Source organism: Aspergillus undulatus, assembly GCF_047715775.1.
Source record: "Aspergillus undulatus strain CBS 261.88 unplaced genomic scaffold BDV17scaffold_80, whole genome shotgun sequence".
NCBI lineage: Eukaryota > Fungi > Ascomycota > Eurotiomycetes > Eurotiales > Aspergillaceae > Aspergillus > Aspergillus undulatus.
The window spans coordinates 30,392-48,222 of NW_027396684.1; the positions used below are offsets into that span (position 1 = coordinate 30,392).

Consider the following 17,831-nt stretch of genomic DNA (forward strand, 5'->3'; position numbering starts at 1 on the left):
AGTGACCCGGCCGTCTAGTAGTAGACTGGGGGCTGTATTGGGCTAGTTAGCGACCTCCACCTGGCAGTCACTGGATCTCGCCATCCTACGTATACCCCGTTCCAGCTTGGTAATGGTATAGTTAGCCGGACCCTGGCCCCTGGGGTTACCACTACACATTCAACACTCTGTGCCTAACATAACCCATTTGTTGCGTCTTGGATTGTGACTCAGACTGGTACCGGCACAGGGAAGATGGCTTCTTCGTATAACTAAGTCGGCAACCTGATAACGATGAGGTGGATGCGATGATATCTCTATTCGCTTCCCTACATGCCAACAACTAGCTAACACCTAACGCCCTGAAACTAGATCCTTAATAAACAAACTCAAATAGGTATCAATTGACCAACGAGGCGAGGGTGCTTGCTGATGCGTGACGCTTGACGACGGAAAGCAAGACAAGAGTGGAGGAAACACTGTCAAAAAAAAAAAAGAGAAAAAAAGGGAAAAAAAAGCAACGCAAACCAAATAGAACGAGACAAAGCTAAAAATAGCAGAAAAAGAAACAGGAAACTAAATCCATGGGTCCGCCCTGTGCGATGTGTACGGATTCACCGGCCCAATGAGCCGAATCTGGGACTTCAACTGTGTCCGTCTGAGGTCGTCCTTGCCAGCCCAAACACCAGTTTCGGTCGAAGTCGCGGCTCCCGAGATCTCACCGGAACTCCCGCCACTCCGGACCATCTTCTTCCTTGCACCGTCGATCGCGAAGAGTACGTGGTTTGTCCCGTCCTGTAAAGCTTTGACTGCATGGCGAGTTCCCTGCTGTAACGGAGTACGAGGTTGGGATTGAGACTTGATTTGAATTTGAGGTAGTGGTTGGGCCTGTGTGCGGCCTGACCCACGGAACGTAGAGCTCGACGGTATCAAGTCGGAGGGTGAAGCTGGACCCCCAACACCCTTCACAGTTGAATCGCGCTTCCGACGATACCGTGGGAACCGCACGCCGCGCGGCTTGCCACCTGTGTAACTGAGTCGTTTTCTCTCCTTGCCTGACTTATCCCAGATGACGGCGCCGTAGCGCTGGTAAGGCGTGATGGGGACGGCGAGGTTTTTCCGCTTCTGCTTTGTGCGGGGTGTGGCGATGGATAGTTGACTTTGTCGGCTATATCGATATCTGTCGATATCCCCATCTATGTCTCCGTTGAGCGACTCGTCTGAGATCGAGGAGCCGGTTGGTGTTGGTGAGACGGAGAGTGAGATGGGATCGGATACGTGGGCCAATGGTTCTTTGTCGCCGAGGCTGACGTACAATGGATCGAGAGGACTGGTCGGGGAGGAAGTTTCGCGGTCATGGTGGTAGTTGTGCTCGCGGTTGTAGTGGTCGTAGTAATCGTATTCGTCGAGTGAGGGAGTAGTGTGGTGTTGTGGTGAGGGAAGGTAGGTGTAAGTCTGTGATACGCGCGTGTATGTGAATTCCGTCGGACTGGGTGCTGTTATTGGCCGTTGCTTTGGCTTATCCTTATCCTTGTCGAGCGAATTCCGCGATAAGCGGCGCTGGATGTTGCGAAGAGAATTGCGGACGTCATTTGCCAATGCGGTGCCCTTGTCAGAGTGAATATTGATCGGGATCGGGATCCATCGAGAGCGCCCGCTATCTTTCTTGCGCGGGCGCGGTGCGAGCTGAGTGTGGGGCGAGTTCGCTGGTAAGGCTGACGGCACCGCAAGCTCGGGGAAGAAGTCGAATTTCTTCTCACGAAAGTAGTGGTTGGGTCCAGAGCGATTGGTCGGATTCGGATTTGGAGTCCATTGGGGCGGGGGGCTTGGACTTGGTGCGTATCGGTTTTCTGCTAGAAAGGTGCTGAGGGCGAGTGACGAATACGAGGCGTCTGGAATCCGTCCTGGTTTTTGGTGTTGGTAGGGATCCACGACGACGGCAACGTCAACGCCGTCGGACGGGGCGCGGTCCAGCGTGGAGACGGAAGGGTGATCGGCAAAATCGGCCAGATCGGCCGAGCCTGGGCGAACGAATACGGGGCAGCTTTCTGTTGAGACACTGGAGTGGCAGTGGTAGTTGTCTTGGTCCTCGAAACTGTTGACGGTGCTGCTGTCGTCGCTCCAGGCCGTTGAGCCGGTCATGTAGGGGGTGGGCGAGCTTCCTGGGATGTCCGGCAAAGGCTTGTCCAGGTGCAGTCGTGAGATGGTGTGCGCAAAGGGGATTGGGGGACTGGGAGGGACGACTTGTTCCATGCCGTCGAGCGAGTGAGACGGTTGTGGCGGCGGAGGCTGCCTCGAGGGTGAGAAGGTTGAAGACATGGCGAACGGGATGAAGGAGAAATTAAGATCAAGAGCAAGAGGAGAGAAGAGGTAATATGGCGACTTTGACAAGGCACAGCCGGTGTGACTGACGGGGACTGGGTTGAGGACCAAAAAAGCGACTCTTAAGGCCTCGTTTCTTTTTCCATCTGCACGTTGTGCACGATCACGAGACAGTCAAAGCGAGAGGAAGCAAGATGAAACAGCAACAAAGGCGAGAAGTTGAAATGGCAATGATGAGGAGAGACAAGAGAGGAGAGGAGAGGAGAGGAGAACAGGAGAGGGAGAGCTGATGCAAGTGCGGTAACACAACCAACGCAAGGGAGTCTGACCATGGCCCCGTTGGCAATCTTGGAGATGAGATGCTCGTATTCTGGACTCGATCCTCATTCTCGGTCCACTCTCGACAAAGTCAAGAAATGCTAGTGAACAAAGAAAGAAGGGCAGCAGCCTATGACAGCTCACATCCGCCCCGGCTGCACTTCCTCTTCTTTCGCCCTCCACCATTCCTTTGTCCACCATCTACAGAATACTATCTACTATCTCCTGCCAGAAAAAGTGTCTCCCAATACTCCGTGAAGAACCGCCTCCGGCCTCGTCAGTTGGGCTCTCAATGCAGCTCAATTTTGAGACCTTGGCCTCAGCACAGGGCACGCGTTCAAGTTCAGGGGCCAGCAGCCTTCAGTGCCTAATTCTGTAGATCAAAATGGTTTTCCTGTGCAAACATTGGCAGAAAACAACTTGCTATCATCACGATCGCATCATGAACTTCTAGACTTCGAGCGCCCAACTTGATGTCTACTCTGGATACTCCACAGCCCCATAAATAGCGGCTCCCATATCTTGGAACCGCCTTGGGAACCGGTTTGACATCTATCAGTCGCATCTTTGCGCTTCCCTGGCTTCTCCCTCCTTTACCCTTGGCTTGCAGGTCGCGAACTCTGCCAATGCTGCTCTCTGCACGCACAGAATCTCAATCTCACCCCCCTCACCGACATCACCTGTGCCTGAATCCTCCCCCCCCACTGCGACAAATTCCAATTGGTCCCAGCTCGGCTGAAGCTTCAGCCCCCAGTGATACCTGATAGGCCAGAAGGCCAGGGCCACCTGCATTGCAGTAAGCGATGCCTGGGATTTGGGATTGCAATCGCGTCGAGTCGACTTGGCCCTTGCTCCTGAGTCTGACTGCTTGCGCCCTTGCGTTGAATTATTGCTTAGAAGTTGGCAGGGCAGAACGTGGCAAGCCTGGAAGGCAAACAACTAAAAAAGCAGGCACAGGGCGCTTCTTGATTGTCATGCACCATATACGGAGCTGGCCATCAGTACTCTGTATGTCCCATGCAAGCACCCCGACCTGCCTGCAGAGTACTCACTTCACCACCACGAGGTGAAGCCGCCGGCTTAGGAAACCTCTGCGACTGACCAGTGAGCACCTGGGCAGTTGTCGATTCCTCCCGCCTTTGTCTGGGGTTGAACTCCCAAGAGCATGGTTCTAATGATAGGTTTGGCCTCCGGAATAGGTAGTCCAGACGAGCAAACTGCCAAAGAAGCGCTGCGGTTCACACCGATATCGATCAGACGCCGACACTCATCCTCGTGGCGGCATCCCCGCCACGCTTTCACGAACTCATTTCTTTGTCTGAATAAACCAATCGGAAGTCCGCGCAGGCACGCGATGTTGCTGAGCTGAGGTTCCTGAACTTGGAAGTCGATTCGGGAATCGGGAGTCGGATAAAGACATATTGTGCATAAGCGACGAAGAAAAGAAAAAGGAGAGGACATGTGCAGGTGGTAAGATTAACCTTCGGTCCTCGCAGAGAGGACGGATATCAAGAATATTCTGCTGTCAATGGACGAGAACCAGTTCTCCCCGGGAATCTATAGAGCCTGTCGGGTCCAATGATGGGATCTTACTTGCTGCCTTTCTGGCGCCAGAAGCTGGAATCAAAGCCAGAGGACCAAGGAAGTTGGCCATGTGGGCACATGGCTTCGGTTCCCCCAATCCCCAGCCATCTGTCTCGGTAAGGTTCCTTGCTCCTCCCTTCCGCAATATTCGCCAGCGGGCACCACTAACAAAGGCGCGTCGAAGCGAAGTCGTTCAGCGCAAAAAGACAAGAAGATTGGTGCATATATCATTCCATTGAAGTCTGTCAAAACATTCAACCTTTTTTAGAGCGGTAGGGATAGGTAAACGGTTGCTCCTTCCCCAACGGTAGGTTAAGTGTCTCCGCCGTTGGCTTAGTGAATGCGTACGGTAATGCAGTGACTCTCTAGGGATCATAATAAAAGAATGGATAAGGAGAGGGGGTCTCAATTCCCGTGGGACAACTGAAAAGATCATCGTAAGCTCGTAACTAATTGAATCACAACAATGGTTATGAAGGATGGAAGGACTAACTAACGGGGTCACTAACGGGGTCAAGCTATACGGACTAGCCTCCAAAAACGGAAGGCCTCAAATGCGGGCGCCGCGGGCAGTATCCACCTGACTTTATGGACTCCCGACCTGGGTTTTTTTCGTAGAGCCTTCATAGTGGAGGGAACCTATGGCCCACTACTCCATCCTTACATATAGTAGACCCAAATCCCAATAAAAGATATTGGGTCAAGTGACCAATTAGTATAGATCGTAGATTTGCTCAACTCAAATCTCTATCGTTATATCTATAGCAGTTTCACTAGACTTCACATCTTAGCCTCCCCCAACCTCCCCCTCCCCCTTAGCCTCGTAATCAACTCCTCATCGCCCGTATGGGCATTATGCTCGAACTCCGGCTGCCGATTATACGCGATGCGGGCGACATCGACTAGTATCCGGGCCGTCATCCCGAAGACGCGGTACCGGGTTTGCTCCGTCACTGTCTCCGTCTCCGTTGACATTGACATTGACTTCCGCCTTTGCTCCTGTTCTTGGTTCTCGAGGGCATGCACGGCTTCTTGTTGTTCTTCGTCGTGGGGGCGCGGTTTTATGACTCGGCTGGGGTCTATCGGGACGTGGAATTGGTGCACTGGTGTCGGGGTCAGTATTCGATCATGGTTATGAGAGGGTGAGGATGGTGTCGAGTGCGTAGGTAGGTAAGAAGGTAGATAGTAGAAAAGGTAGCATACTCCTCCACTGCGTCCCCCACCACTCGGTCCAAACACCCCGATACCACTCTCCATCCCCTCCGCTCTCCCCCGGCCTCACCCTCAAAAAATCCGCAAATGGCGCCGTAAAAACCGCCGCGACCTCGCGCGCATCAAGTCTCGGAATCAACTCCGTTTCTGGGTCTGCGTCCCGCCCTGTCGCTTCATCATGGGAATGTAAAAGGGCCACGACGGGTCGAACGACGAGCTCTGTTCGTGCTAGTGAGCATGGGATCTCGCCGAGATGTTCGACGCTGAATGGTGGCGGGAGGGGGGAGGTTAGGCCTGGAAGGCCGATTTCCTCGGATGCTTCGCGACGGGCGGTTTGGAGGGGGGATTCAGATTGTGAGTCGGATTTTCCTGGATAGCTTTCAGTATCACACATTATGGATAGGGATGATCAGAGGTAAGAGTGAGGATAAGATGACTTGAACTTGACTTAGGAGTACGCACCACCTGGTAGAGCTGCTTGCCCGGCATCTAGAATGATCGTGACGTGAGCAATTATCTTATGCCTACAGATCTATGTATCCATTTAATCTTGGGATCAGGCAAAAAGCATACAAGAACTCAAGGTACTCGCCCTGATAGTCAACACAACGCGCAGATCGCCATTGCTATCCCCATAAAGCAAAAGCAGGACCGCGGCGCGGCGCGACAGCGGAACAAGGTCGTAATTTGTTGGTGGCGGAGTAAAGGACCGGAGGCGGTTGATCGCGGCCTGGGCTTGTTAGAATGTGGTCATTGATTGACGCTGGACTTTAAGAGATTAGAGAAAGTTATTACAACTTACCTGAGATGCAGGATTCAGCCGAGGCATATCTGCTGTACTGGGTTTTGAACCCGATGTTGCTGAAGATAGATGTCGCCGATGCCGGGGTGCGGAGAAGAAGATGGAGATAAGATTGAGATGAGGATTGGGATTGCGACTGGGGCGGTTGGTGTTGGCGATGCGGAGTGCGCAGGGAAAGGGCGCCCTTCGCATTCTTTCTAATCTGAAAACAGATCTGATATCTCAGGGAGTTCCTGATCTACTTGCGCTGATGATTGGGTGCGAAGATGGAGGAGTTGGTTGTCTGGACTCTGCAGCAGCTGAGTTGCCAAGGTTGTGGGGAGCCGAACCGCCGGAGATCTTGGAGGCTGCGAGTCACAACCAAAATATAGAGTAGAGGCGGCGATGAAACTTAGTAGGAAATCTTGATATACGGTCCATGTGGTTAAATATTTGTTTAGATACATTCCAAGCAATTGTACACGTTGTTTGTCCAACCATATCACTCCAACCATTGTTATTCTGAAGTCCATGTGCCGGCTCCTGGTCCTCCCATCTATCTATAAAACATCACAAAAGGAACAAAACTGACAGTGAATGTACGAGGCAAAAAAATGTTGCCTCGAGTAGAAAAGTCTATCGTACAAGCATAACACAACACGCGAAGGTAAGGAAAGGAGTGAAGATCATCTATTTCGTCTCCTTCTCACCCTGCTTTGAGGAATCAGGCTGCGGCTTCTCGGCCTTTTCGCCGTCCTCCATAGCCTCGGAAGCCTCACCAGACTGGCTAGCCTCGTACTTGTGGTCCTCGTCAATGTCCTCCGTGTCCTTCGGGGCAGAGACGCCCTTCTCCTCATTCTCGCTGTTCTGCTGGTTCTCCTCTTCGATGAGCTCCTGCTGCTCCTTGATGACCTCCAGGCGCTGCTTGTTGGTGGCGGCGCCCTCGGCGTTGTGCACCTCGAGCTCGATTTCGTGGAAGAGTTCTTCGGGGATACTCGATAGAACGGACTGAAGAGATTCAATCTGGGAAGACATCTCTGCTTCCTTGCCACCCTGGGCGTAAACATAGGCATTGCTGAGGACAAGCAGAGTCGACGGAACGCCCTGCTTCAACCGGAGGTCGAGCCACTGAGTGATATCCTCGCGCAGGCGAGCGGGGGAGACGCCGTGCGTGCGGATACCACGGGAAGCGCAGGCCATCTGCAGCTCAGGAACAGAGAGGGACTCAACTCCCTCGTAGAAGATTGCGCGATCGTCACGCTTGATCTGGCGCATGCGGTGGCGAATGTTGTACCGGAGCATGGCGTCGGTACCGAAGGTGTTGAGGTTCATGTACTTGCAGATACCAACGAGCTGGGGCCGGGACAGGTTGTCGAGGGTAAGGTCATCCTTGAAGATCTTGCAAACCTTGATGACATCTTTTGACGGAGTCTCTCCGGTGCTTCTGATCTTCTTGAAGAATTCGGCAAACTCCTCGTTGCGAACCGTCGCTGCCGTCACGGGAAGACCCGATTCCTTCAGAGTGTTCTTCAGGAATGTAGAAACCTCCTTCCGGGTGGAGCTCAGGCTCAGCGCCTTCTTCTCGCGGGCAGACTTTCCTTCGTATGTGCTGGGCAAGAGGTTGGGGAACAGCTTGAGCGCGATGGGCAGTAGCAGCTCCGCGAATGGAATAATGACGAACATGGAGAACGGAACCAACCGACCAAGATCGGTGACAGTTCGTTTGAGCTAGACGCCGTTAGCAGTCACCCGCCAAAGCCGCACCACTGGAACCAACCTGTCTATGCTCCCTCCGACTGAGCTCATACCCACCCGCCATCTTCAATGCCAACCTCGAACTAATTTTCACCTCCGTAGCCAAGAGCTTCGTGCCATCCCAGTAATGCTGCACCTCCTTCTTGATCTTTTGTCCGATCGTTAACTTCTTGGCCTCCTTCTTCTGCTCCTCCCCAACCTTCTTATCCTCCGCGGCCTTCGTTAACAGTTCTCCTTCCTTGCCTTGAGTCTGTGCGACATTTTGCGACTGAACTGAAGGGGCGCCCTTGGCGTTGGTTTCTTGAGTTGCCTTGGTGACTGGGGATTGCGTCTGGTCCGCGGGAATGGGCTTCTTGGCTTGCTCCGCGTTGAAACCAGGGGGCGGTAGGTCTGATGAGCCTGAGGTGTTTGTGGACTGTTCTGTAGCGTATCCTCGTTTCGGGATAAGGATTGCGAGAGCGGATACTTGAGAGGGGAGGTTTCTGCTGTTCGCTCGGAGGCTGGCCGCTCCGAGAGCTCCGGCATAGCGCGATCGGGCTGGAGGACAGAAAATATGAGTTTAATGAAATAATGCGAGAGCGTACGAGGTCATGCAGAGCGATCAAGAAGTCAGGCAGGGATGAAGCTCACAAATAAGGTTGGGCCTCAGGACCGGAGCGGTGCGGACGAGTCGAGCGGACCTCATAGAAACGGACATGGCGGAAGGGTTGCTCGAGTGAGCGGACGAGACAGTAGGGAGACGCAACAAGTCTAGCGACGGGTCTTAACTCTCAAGAGGACGTTGCAAATGTGTTCAAACTGGATAAAGTGAAGCGCGATGAAGTGGCGGGTGGTGATGTGGCCATCATCTCAGCCTGCACGAAGTCCGCAGGCAGAGTCGGAGGCGTAGTGCACGTGATCTCGGAGTTACGTGTATGCTCCGGTCTGGCCAGGCCTAGCCCTCTGGCCTTCCACGACTTATATAACTAGGAGTACATACTTGCTGATACCTACAGGAACTTTGTGTGTAGTATTCTGTATCCAGAACAGTAACGTAGTCATAACATTGAAAACGTAAATAGTCACCAGTCTAATCTCTAATTAAAAGCAGTATATAAAGCATAGCATTAGTAGCAAAAACACAATGACTGCCAAAAATCATGGAGCGTGTGGCGCTCCGATGTAAAGACGAGAGAATGGTCATAGACAAAAGAACGACCGGTAAGAAGTTGGGTATCATGAGGTTACCATTCAAATACGACAATCCAAATAATACTCCAGGAAAAGAAAGCAGAGGCGTTAATAGTAGTGCTGGTCCGTAGTGTTCGTTCCGATATGAACTCGTTACTTCGTGCCGCCCTCGACGGCGGTTGAAACTCCAGTTGAATCAAGAAGAGGAATCTTCTCAATACTGGCGTTGTCCGAGTTGCCCTGCTGCTTCCCATCAATATGGGTAATCGTGGCGATTCCGGGAGTTGTAGGGCTCATTGCTCCCTCGGGACTCGACTGCCATCGTGTAACATCTTTCTTCAATTGTTCGAGTTCCTTCTGGAAGCGCTTGCCAAATACATCAATGTAGTAAGTCGCGCCGTTGTGGATACTCAAGACAAAGAGACCTGTGATGAAAATTCCACTTGCCCACCGCGACCAAAGCCAAATGGGGCATGGGACCATGGTCAAAAGTGCATAAAGATACTGGATCATCATGAATGCAGGGGCTTGGAGTGATTCAGGAAGGCTAAGGACGAATCGACCGATCCACGCCTTGGCGTAGGATTTGCGAAGCCAGGTAAAGCTTGTCGGTCGGCCGGCGGCGATCTTGTCTGCACGACGGACGGTGATAAACAGGTGATAAGATAGTTGCCAGACCATGTAGGGCACGGTCGCCCAGATTATCATCGAGAGAAGTCCAAAGTGTTCAGGAGACCCAGGCTCGCTTGTTTTGATGTCATAGACAGCCGGAAACTGCTCCTTTAACATGTCGAGTGGTGTTAGGTGGACAATGCAGTGGAGGGCCACTGGGGGCATGATGTGAATAAAGAGACTGCCAGTTGTTTAGTTGAATGAAGGCTACAATATGCAGTATTAAAAAGACTCACCTGACGACCTTGTCCATGCTATGGAAAACCATGGAGTTTCGCCACATAGCAATCGCAACTGCGTTGTTTCCGAAAACCAGGCAAAAGGTGCTGATGAAGAGCCTCTTTGACTGGGGAAATGCATAGAAAGAGAGCATACAAAGTAGATTGACGAAGTAGCAAAGGTCCGCTAGGAAATAATGGTATCCAATCGAACGGTACCTGTAGAATCGGATCGGCATGAAGTAGGCGAGTTGGGCGCTGAACCAGATGTGAAAGTACTCAGGGTACGATCCAAGCAGATAACCGCTGATGAAGATGTTGAGGACACCCGCTATGAAGGAGATCTTCTCCCGGAGTGTAACTGCGGAGGCCGCATTCCACCGTTTAGACAAGCGTTCCACTCCGGCGTTCATCCGGCGGCGGTATTTCTCCAGCTGTTCATCGGCGGTGGGCACTCTCCGCTTCCACTCGCCCACGACGCGGTCCCTAGCATTCTTTGAAGTTGAGCGGAGCTTTTCCTGTTGCTTCTTGACCTTCTCCCTCTGCGAGTTCAAGGATCGCTGAATTCTTTCGAGCCTTTGAGACAAAGAAAGGTTATCAAGAAGGTCGAATACTGTGAGCTGGTCGAGAGGTGGAAACGTTTCCCAGTCATCTTGATACGAAAATGAACTGCGCAATAGTCGAGGTCTGGTAGAGGGCGATCCCGGAGGGGAGACGTAATCGGATTCCGAATCCAAAATGTCTTCCATGGCTTGTAGCTCAGGCGAAGAAACGCTCTTCGCGTCCGAGTTTCCTCGTTGATGGTAACCACCTTCGTCCATGATGAGTTTTTGCTGAAAGGAGAAAATCGTGGGGCCGTCACGGCTATCGTGGGGGTATGGCCGACTGAGGAAACGCGCGAGTGTTAGCAAGCCCATGTTTTCGTCTTCTGGTTTCGCAAGGGAGTAAGCAAGCTCGCTGCGCCCGAGGACGAGGCGGGGAGTTGACGAGGTAGCAGGCAACTCTTGAGGAAAGAACAAAGAAATTGAAGATATGAAAGACTTATCGCACCATCACAGAGGGACTTCAAGGCGGGGGTAAAGGAGCCTTACCTCGATCTAGAGCAGCACTAACTTATCAGGTCCTCAGCGGAGGACGCAGGAGCAGACGAGCTCTGGGTGAGTTGGAGAATCGAGAGAAGATGCACCAGTGACCGTTAACGCTCAAGGCGCATGACCGTGGGCCAGTGCATGAGTAGAAGACAATCAGAGGGTTTGAAAACGGCCACGGGGCGCCGAAGGAGGGAAGACGAGCAGAGAGGACGAGATGATGCGAAGCAGGGAGCAAGTGGGAATGACGATGTTTTGGGTGTGCACGCGTTGCGGGCTGTGGTTGGCCAAAACTCTGGCTGGGTCCGGCCACGGGATCGGCGCCATTGCGGGGCCTGAGGGTGGCAAAGAGATACCTGAGGCACAAAGGGACTATATCTAGTTAACCATGTTACAGTATCTCTGAGTCACCTCACGACAGCAGTTAGTCAGGGATCAGTCAATGTTCCTGAAATCCTCCGGCAGCTGATACTCGACTTGTGGCGACGGATAATTGACAAAGGCAGCAAATGAGAGCTACGTGAACTACCACAAGAGAACGACGAAGTACGGAGTACAGCATGCTTTCCTGTAACCCTGGAGGCTCCTTGATTGATAAGATACAGAAAACCATGGTAGTTTACCCAAATGTATGGATAGAAAACAGCCACAGTAGCTCAGCCTCGAATGGAAGCGGTCAAAATTCGCTAACCGCCGCGGAAGGTCATTTTGTCTTCGCAGATGTCAACATATATAGTTGAGGGCACAACGATCTTTCTGTGCTCTCCAAGGTTGACAAAGGAGATACAGCCTATATCAGGTCTTTATGTATGAAAATCTGTTCACAATTGATTTGTTTCGAGATATCAACTTGCTTGCCTATGATCTGGCCGGTATGATTAATGCGCAAAATAGTACACCAGAAACCTCCAATAAATGTCCAAGAAATCATAGCCCCGAGAACAAGATGAGACGCGCACAAATTATGTATGATGAATCTTAAGAAAGGAGTGCTGAGGCCACCGCACTACCCGTACCTCAGTAGCCGGGAAAGGGAAACGGTGGATGCACACTAGGTGCCGTGAGAGGGCCCCAGAAACCAGGTTGAGATGTGTGCCCTAAAGTCTGTGTGGCAAATTGATTGGCGAAGTGGTCTGATAAAGAAGTAGGCCCTGCGGGATGGAGACCCTGAGGAATGCCTGGGCTTCTGGATGGTTCGGGGCCCGTCAATATGGCTGGATCAATATCGGAAGAGTAGGCTGATATGTTCCTTTCCAGTGAGCTCTTCCGGCTGACGGACGAGCTGGGAGACGGCGACATCAACTGATAATAGTCGGAGTCCGCTGATCGCTTGCCATTTCTCAAGGATTGAGAGTATGTATCTTCAGAAATTATAGGTATGTTCCGACATGATCTCCGTACTGGCTGCTGGTCTCTGCTTGCGACCAGCGGCTCTCGTACGCTGTCGCTGATCGCCAGACCTCGTAGCTCATCCTCCAAATTGACATGGGACACATGGATTGTGGTGTCACCACCTGTTGACTCAATACGTTAGCCTCGTGAACTCGTCTGATGGCCCTGGAAGGTAGGTGGGAGCATTCATACTGATTTTGCCTTCCAAGTATAGCTCCTCCATTGCACGAACATAAAATATCTCGTCCAGTACTTGCAGGCGAACTGCCGGTGAGATCTGACGTCGTACATCTTGACCAGCATCCTTCAATTTCTCTGCGGTGACTCCATGGCTCTCTCTAAGCTCGCAGAGAATGTGTACCAGCAGCCGCAATCGCTCTATACGGCAGTCTTCGGTTAGCACAGCCTGGTGCAGCATAGTATCAAGACGCGGTAGTCTTACCAGGCTTGGGCAGATGGTCAGGCTCTTTATGCATTACTCTGGCCGGCCACCATTTTGGCTTGGTCTTCTCTGGGTCGTTACCCTCGGACCCTCGCTTTCCATTGTATGGGAAATTCACTTGCTTCCGCGGCTCCACGAATTTGACAAATGCCTTTGCGATTACTCGGCAGTTGAGCTGTTGGAAGCAGTCAAACCCCTTTTCGTAGTAGGTTCGTAGAAGCTTTGTCTGCCCGACGCGAAGTGTTGAGCGCTTTATAGGCGAGTCAGGAGACGGGGGCTGCCATGAGTCAGGCCGTCGTGAATTGCGCCTATGTCGCTTGCTCTGGAAGGACTGCCATTCGCAGGGAATAAGTCCTGAGATTCGGGGCAGTGACGAGTGGTACCATGAAGGCGCTGACGGGTTGGACAAGACGCCTGGCGGGAAAAAGTGAGCTTCCAGTCTCCTTGACTTCCGCAACAACACACCTGCACTTCTCTTCTCCCGCGAAAAAACGTACCTGACTGCCACTCTCCATTCGCCAACCTCAGGAATCGCTCTTGCACCCTGTCTGTGAAAATCGTGTTTTCGTGACCTGCAATTGACGATGATGTCTTGGCTTGGAGTTCTCCCCGGTGGTTGATGAACATAACGGCGAAATGAGAATACGGCAGGGCTATTTGTGCGGGCTGACTGTACGGCAACTATGTCGATATTTTTTTTTTGCATGAAAGACCAATCTGCACAGACACAGTGCATACACTTGATCCCGACGATTGAGATGTCATGTCCTGATACAATATCATCTCACGTTGCTCCTCCTTTACCATCGCTGGCTGCGCATATGTGGAACTCGTCATACTCAGAAACACACCACTTGAGTCACAACAAGTCCGAATCGTCCAGGGAATATGGTAAATTATAGGTGAGCAGAGACTTGTGGAAGGTGATGCAGAAAGATAACCAATGTTTTTTTCAGGTCTGTTGATCGAGCTCTCGAGTTGAGACAACCCGAGGGGTGTCGGGCGAGCCTTATAATAATATTTCCATGGCGCTGCGACTGGGCCTGGCGACAAAAATGCAAATACAAAATGTACGAAGTACGTCTCAGTGTCTGCCAATGCGTTGTTGTGGCTGACATGACGTTCAGGCTAATGCAAGGAAAACAAATACACACAGAATCAAAGATCCAGCCACGGACGAGGATCATCCTATAGGCAAGCCAAGTCTTTATATCCTGGAACGTTGGGCGCTTGGTTCCGCATCGGTTCTTCATCGACAAGGATTATCTACTTCACTCAACGATACCATGGACTGTCGTATAGTCGGACAAGCCGATAACCCTACTTCAGGTGGTGGCCAGGTTTCATTGAGCACAGTTCAAGAACGGGACCCCTGGCAACCCCCACACTCCACACCCAGACAATCGTCATAGGCTCCGGAAATTTGCAGCCTATCGTTTCTATTGAACCCGCCACTATCTTGAAGAGATAATTTGCTTCGTCCAGGCCTGCAGGACGACTATTGTTTGACATTCCCAGTATTGACACCGATCAATGCCCGGCGTCTAGGCACATAAAGAAGCCTTTTCCCGCACAATCCGAGACGACCTTCAATGATTCTGGCTCGAGTTTTCAGCCCGAAATGGGAAATGCTGCCACCGCGATAAAGGATCATCCTAGGCAGCCCTGGGCATGGGCCTCTGAGCTGCTCGATTTGTCAACATGAGCGTCTGAGCTGTCTCCGCATGTCAACCGCGCTGCTTCCACCTTGACTCGGGACTCGTTGGCCCACAGCTTGATGGAGACTCGAACACCGAAACAATGCAAATTGTCCTTAGTCTCTTTTCAGGTGGCAACTCAGGACACCAATGAACTCGACCATGGACATGAAGATAAAGTTGACTCCTCGATAGTCTGCTATTGAGGGGCAGCATCCACCAGTGGGATCGGTTCCTCGATTCGAACAACCAACGCACCGGTTCTGGAGTAACCAGCCGGCCTTTGTGGGTGCTGACCGCCAATCACTGACGCCTGCTCACGGACGCCAGATCTTACCTGAAACCGCTCTTAGAAGTGAAGCTTATTGTCTCGCGGAGCAAGAGCTATCTAGTCAGGTCTCGCGGAAACCGACAACCCTACCTTGTTGCTCAGAGGGTCAGACCTCCCATTCCACGTCACTCAAGAGCATCATGAACCAGACCAGTATCAAACGGCGTATCTCAAATCCCACAGCGGTTATTGGGCTACGATCCATTGCCCGTCTCAATGGAATCCGGGAACGTCCAGAAAGGCCTTATTAGGCACCTGCAGCGGCATGACCTAAGGAAGAAGGCATGATTTGGACAGCGACACATGGACCCTTCTTTTCGCGGCGGTTTCGACTTTTGACGAAAGGCGGTTTTGACTCCTTAGCGCAGCCAGAGAAGTATGATCCCAGATCGTCGTCTGTCCCAGTTATTGGGAGAGGCGAAACCGAGAGAAGACCAACTCGTCTCACCTTTTGCGGGGAAATGGGGATCTTCTTGTATTTTCCTTTTCTGTTTATTGCTCTGACTCGTCGATACTGTCAGGATTTCGATCGCAACTTGAATAACTCGCGTGTGGGCGGAAGTTATTGCCGGGAAACCGTGCAGATGTGGCTTGTGGGCACCGGGGTCTGAGCTACACCGATTGTACCTATAAAAATGACCCATCACACAGATACAGAAGCCAACGTCTTGCGCTTTCCCGATACGCAAGCGACCCCACAAGCTGGATCAGAGTTTTCAGTTATGCCTCTTCGAGAATGTTTTGCTTCTGGCAAATCCAGGAAAGAATACAGTGCAATCTCCTTCGTGAACAGCCCCACAATTGCCGAGTACTCTTACTGATAGGAACAGATGAATGGATTGGTTTATGACATACATTTCCGGCTGTCAACCATCAACCGACGCTCGGGGCGTGGCTCTGAAGGTGTTGGAATCACTACCTCTGCTTGCGGCGCTCAGAACCACTGAGATCTCCCACCAGTAGTATGAGCCCCCTTAACTACAGACTACGTGACGCTGGACTATGCCTTTACGCTTAAAGTCACGTAGCTATCATGATCGCAAAAATCCATCATGCTTCGCTGGGCGAACAGTCTATGCTATACAATGCCAAATACGCAGTCTCACCACGTACGCATCGCCATGTACCTAATCACGCTGATTTGCGCATCTCATCTCGCTTTACCTTTCCGTGTCCACAGTTCGCGGATCATCCTCACTTTCCTTCTTTCTCACCAGACTTTCGCGATCGATCGGAGCAGCGTCAGGGTTAACGTCCTGGGTCGTCCCAGGAGTCTGGCATGGATTTGATACATAGACCACGAAGGCGAAGAAGGCGGCCCACTCGAGAGGCTTCGGAGCTCCACTGCCTGCATTGCTCGCCTTAAAAGGTCAAGACGAAACTCTACTCTCCACCTTGAGCGGCCTCGAATATTTTTAGCGATGCAGAATAGATACATGTTCAATTAATGGACTTCGATCGAACTCGATATCTCGCCTTCTCAACCAATGCCAACAAGGGATACTTCGGCTGCGTTACACAGAATAGTTGTTGGCGCCGTTCTCGACCACCGCAACTGACCTTCGAATATCTTTGGTGCCAGCACAATGCAAGCAAAAGCTGATCGGACACTATGCGACCCCGAATTGACTGATCGAGTCTTCAGTCCGCCGGAGGATCGACTCCCTGAGAGCCTCCCACTGCGACGAACATGCGCAGCCTTGACGCCCCCCTGCCCGGCGCGGAAGACCGGAAGGAACTCAATCCTGGCCTCTCCGTGGCTCTGTCATGGAGACACTCGGTTGCCACCGTGGCATTGTCAAGCAAGGGACCCTACATAGCTGTCTGCCGGAACAGAGCTCAATAGTTTGGTTGATGATGCAGGATGATCGTCGATGCTCTGAAACTCAACTGAAGTCTAGACGCTGCGAACACACGCGAAGAGAGCATTGCGGCACAGACGACCAGCGTCAAATCAATGGAATTGTTCCTCGGCATCACCTCGGCAGTACCTTGTTGCGATTTTTGAGTTCCGGTGGATACACGAAGATACGAGGATCCCTGGCGGCATTGATGTTCGAGTTGACACACGACATTCAGGATCATGTCCCTGTTGCCTTTCGCCTCCGCAACGCCATATAATTGACAGGATCAGTGCATTCGTCAGCATCAAGCCAGGTAGATAAAGCTTTTCGGCTTCTTTTGTGGCAAGTAGCATGCAGTCGGTCCAAAATGGCCAGCCGTCAACTGTCGCCACCTATGTCACAGCTGAGTTTGTCAGAATAGTGGGACAGTGCGACGCGCTAGATGCTCGTTGATAGTTCTTCTCTTACTCTTCTTGATCACGATCGTGACGTGAGTCTTCTGCGTTGCATTGTCTTTGGCCGAGCAATCGTGACACCTGCAGAGTGCCTGGGTCTTCACGGTGAGGAGATACAATAACGACTGCGCATGCATCATAAGCTCGGATTTTATGTTTGCCCAGCACAGACACTCTAGGTCTTACGCGTCTGTCGATGAGCATTCACCGAGACCATACAGCGCAGCAAGGACGGGATAGAAGTAGTGAATCACATCTTAGTTTCGGGGGTCAGTGCCAAGGTCTAGTCTATTGCTCATGAGGTGATAGATGTGGACGCTACGGTCAAGAAACATAGTCACCGAGTGCCGAGACAGATACGGCAGGCTTAATTTGAACAGATGACAGCGCGGAACGAAGATGATCGTATACTCCGGGTTCCTGTCTGGAGGTACATATGGCCGCGCGACCTAATTATCAACAAGCGAGACAGCAAAGCTTGCTCTGCTCCTCCAACGGTCAAAAAGCCTTCCAGGCACCTCACTCTACCAGGAAGTTTATTGAACAATTAGACTACATGTTTTGCATCCTC

The 17,831-nt window shown here is 51.8% G+C and overlaps 5 protein-coding genes across 5 annotated transcripts; all 5 read right to left on the reverse strand.

The window, feature by feature from the left end:
- Nucleotides 1-279: 279 nt before the first annotated feature.
- BDV17DRAFT_230518 (uncharacterized protein) lies at nucleotides 280-2,387 on the reverse strand. Its single transcript, XM_073755770.1, has one exon. The coding sequence runs from the start codon at nucleotides 2,296-2,298 to the stop codon at nucleotides 556-558; it is 1,743 nt and encodes a 580-aa protein (XP_073610650.1). The 5' UTR covers nucleotides 2,299-2,387; the 3' UTR covers nucleotides 280-555.
- A 2,533-nt stretch (nucleotides 2,388-4,920) lies between these two features.
- On the reverse strand, nucleotides 4,921-6,440 carry BDV17DRAFT_276045 (NUDIX hydrolase). The gene is made up of 5 exons (XM_073759289.1): nucleotides 6,218-6,440; nucleotides 5,989-6,145; nucleotides 5,878-5,904; nucleotides 5,407-5,784; nucleotides 4,921-5,306 (listed from the first exon to the last, which is right to left on the reverse strand). The coding sequence occupies exons 1-5, from the start codon at nucleotides 6,407-6,409 to the stop codon at nucleotides 4,984-4,986; spliced, it is 1,077 nt and encodes a 358-aa protein (XP_073610651.1). The 5' UTR covers nucleotides 6,410-6,440; the 3' UTR covers nucleotides 4,921-4,983.
- A 446-nt stretch (nucleotides 6,441-6,886) lies between these two features.
- BDV17DRAFT_285128 (MRS7 family protein) lies at nucleotides 6,887-8,648 on the reverse strand (the record flags this gene model as incomplete). The annotated part of the gene is made up of 3 exons (XM_073760645.1): nucleotides 6,887-7,924; nucleotides 7,974-8,488; nucleotides 8,582-8,648. The coding sequence occupies 3 exons, from the start codon at nucleotides 8,646-8,648 to the stop codon at nucleotides 6,887-6,889; spliced, it is 1,620 nt and encodes a 539-aa protein (XP_073610652.1).
- Nucleotides 8,649-8,945: 297 nt separating this feature from the next.
- Nucleotides 8,946-11,387, reverse strand: BDV17DRAFT_276050 (glycerophosphocholine acyltransferase). The gene is made up of 3 exons (XM_073759290.1): nucleotides 11,103-11,387; nucleotides 10,030-10,896; nucleotides 8,946-9,974 (listed from the first exon to the last, which is right to left on the reverse strand). Exons 2-3 carry the CDS (start codon nucleotides 10,830-10,832, stop codon nucleotides 9,275-9,277), a joined length of 1,503 nt encoding a protein of 500 aa, XP_073610653.1. The 5' UTR covers nucleotides 10,833-10,896; nucleotides 11,103-11,387; the 3' UTR covers nucleotides 8,946-9,274.
- A 729-nt stretch (nucleotides 11,388-12,116) lies between these two features.
- BDV17DRAFT_285130 (DUF2841 domain-containing protein) lies at nucleotides 12,117-13,770 on the reverse strand (the record flags this gene model as incomplete). Its single annotated transcript, XM_073760646.1, has 5 exons — nucleotides 12,117-12,613; nucleotides 12,684-12,869; nucleotides 12,934-13,347; nucleotides 13,431-13,603; nucleotides 13,661-13,770. 5 exons carry the CDS (start codon nucleotides 13,768-13,770, stop codon nucleotides 12,117-12,119), a joined length of 1,380 nt encoding a protein of 459 aa, XP_073610654.1.
- Nucleotides 13,771-17,831: the final 4,061 nt, after the last annotated feature.

Bases quoted from the DNA above. Each gene is read 5' to 3' on its own strand.
- BDV17DRAFT_230518 (XM_073755770.1), bottom strand. From the start codon at position 2,298: ATGTCTTCAACCTTCTCACCCTCGAGGCAGCCTCCGCCGCCACAACCG.
- BDV17DRAFT_276045 (XM_073759289.1), bottom strand. From the start codon at position 6,409: ATGCGAAGGGCGCCCTTTCCCTGCGCACTCCGCATCGCCAACACCAAC. The intron at 5,905-5,988 runs GTATGCTTTTTG...CGATCATTCTAG, and splicing joins GGCGAGTACCTTGAGTTCTT to ATGCCGGGCAAGCAGCTCTA. The intron at 5,785-5,877 runs GTGCGTACTCCT...AAAGCTATCCAG, and splicing joins GCAAGCAGCTCTACCAGGTG to GAAAATCCGACTCACAATCT.
- BDV17DRAFT_276050 (XM_073759290.1), bottom strand. From the start codon at position 10,832: ATGGACGAAGGTGGTTACCATCAACGAGGAAACTCGGACGCGAAGAGC. The intron at 9,975-10,029 runs GTGAGTCTTTTT...AACAACTGGCAG, and splicing joins AGCATGGACAAGGTCGTCAG to TCTCTTTATTCACATCATGC.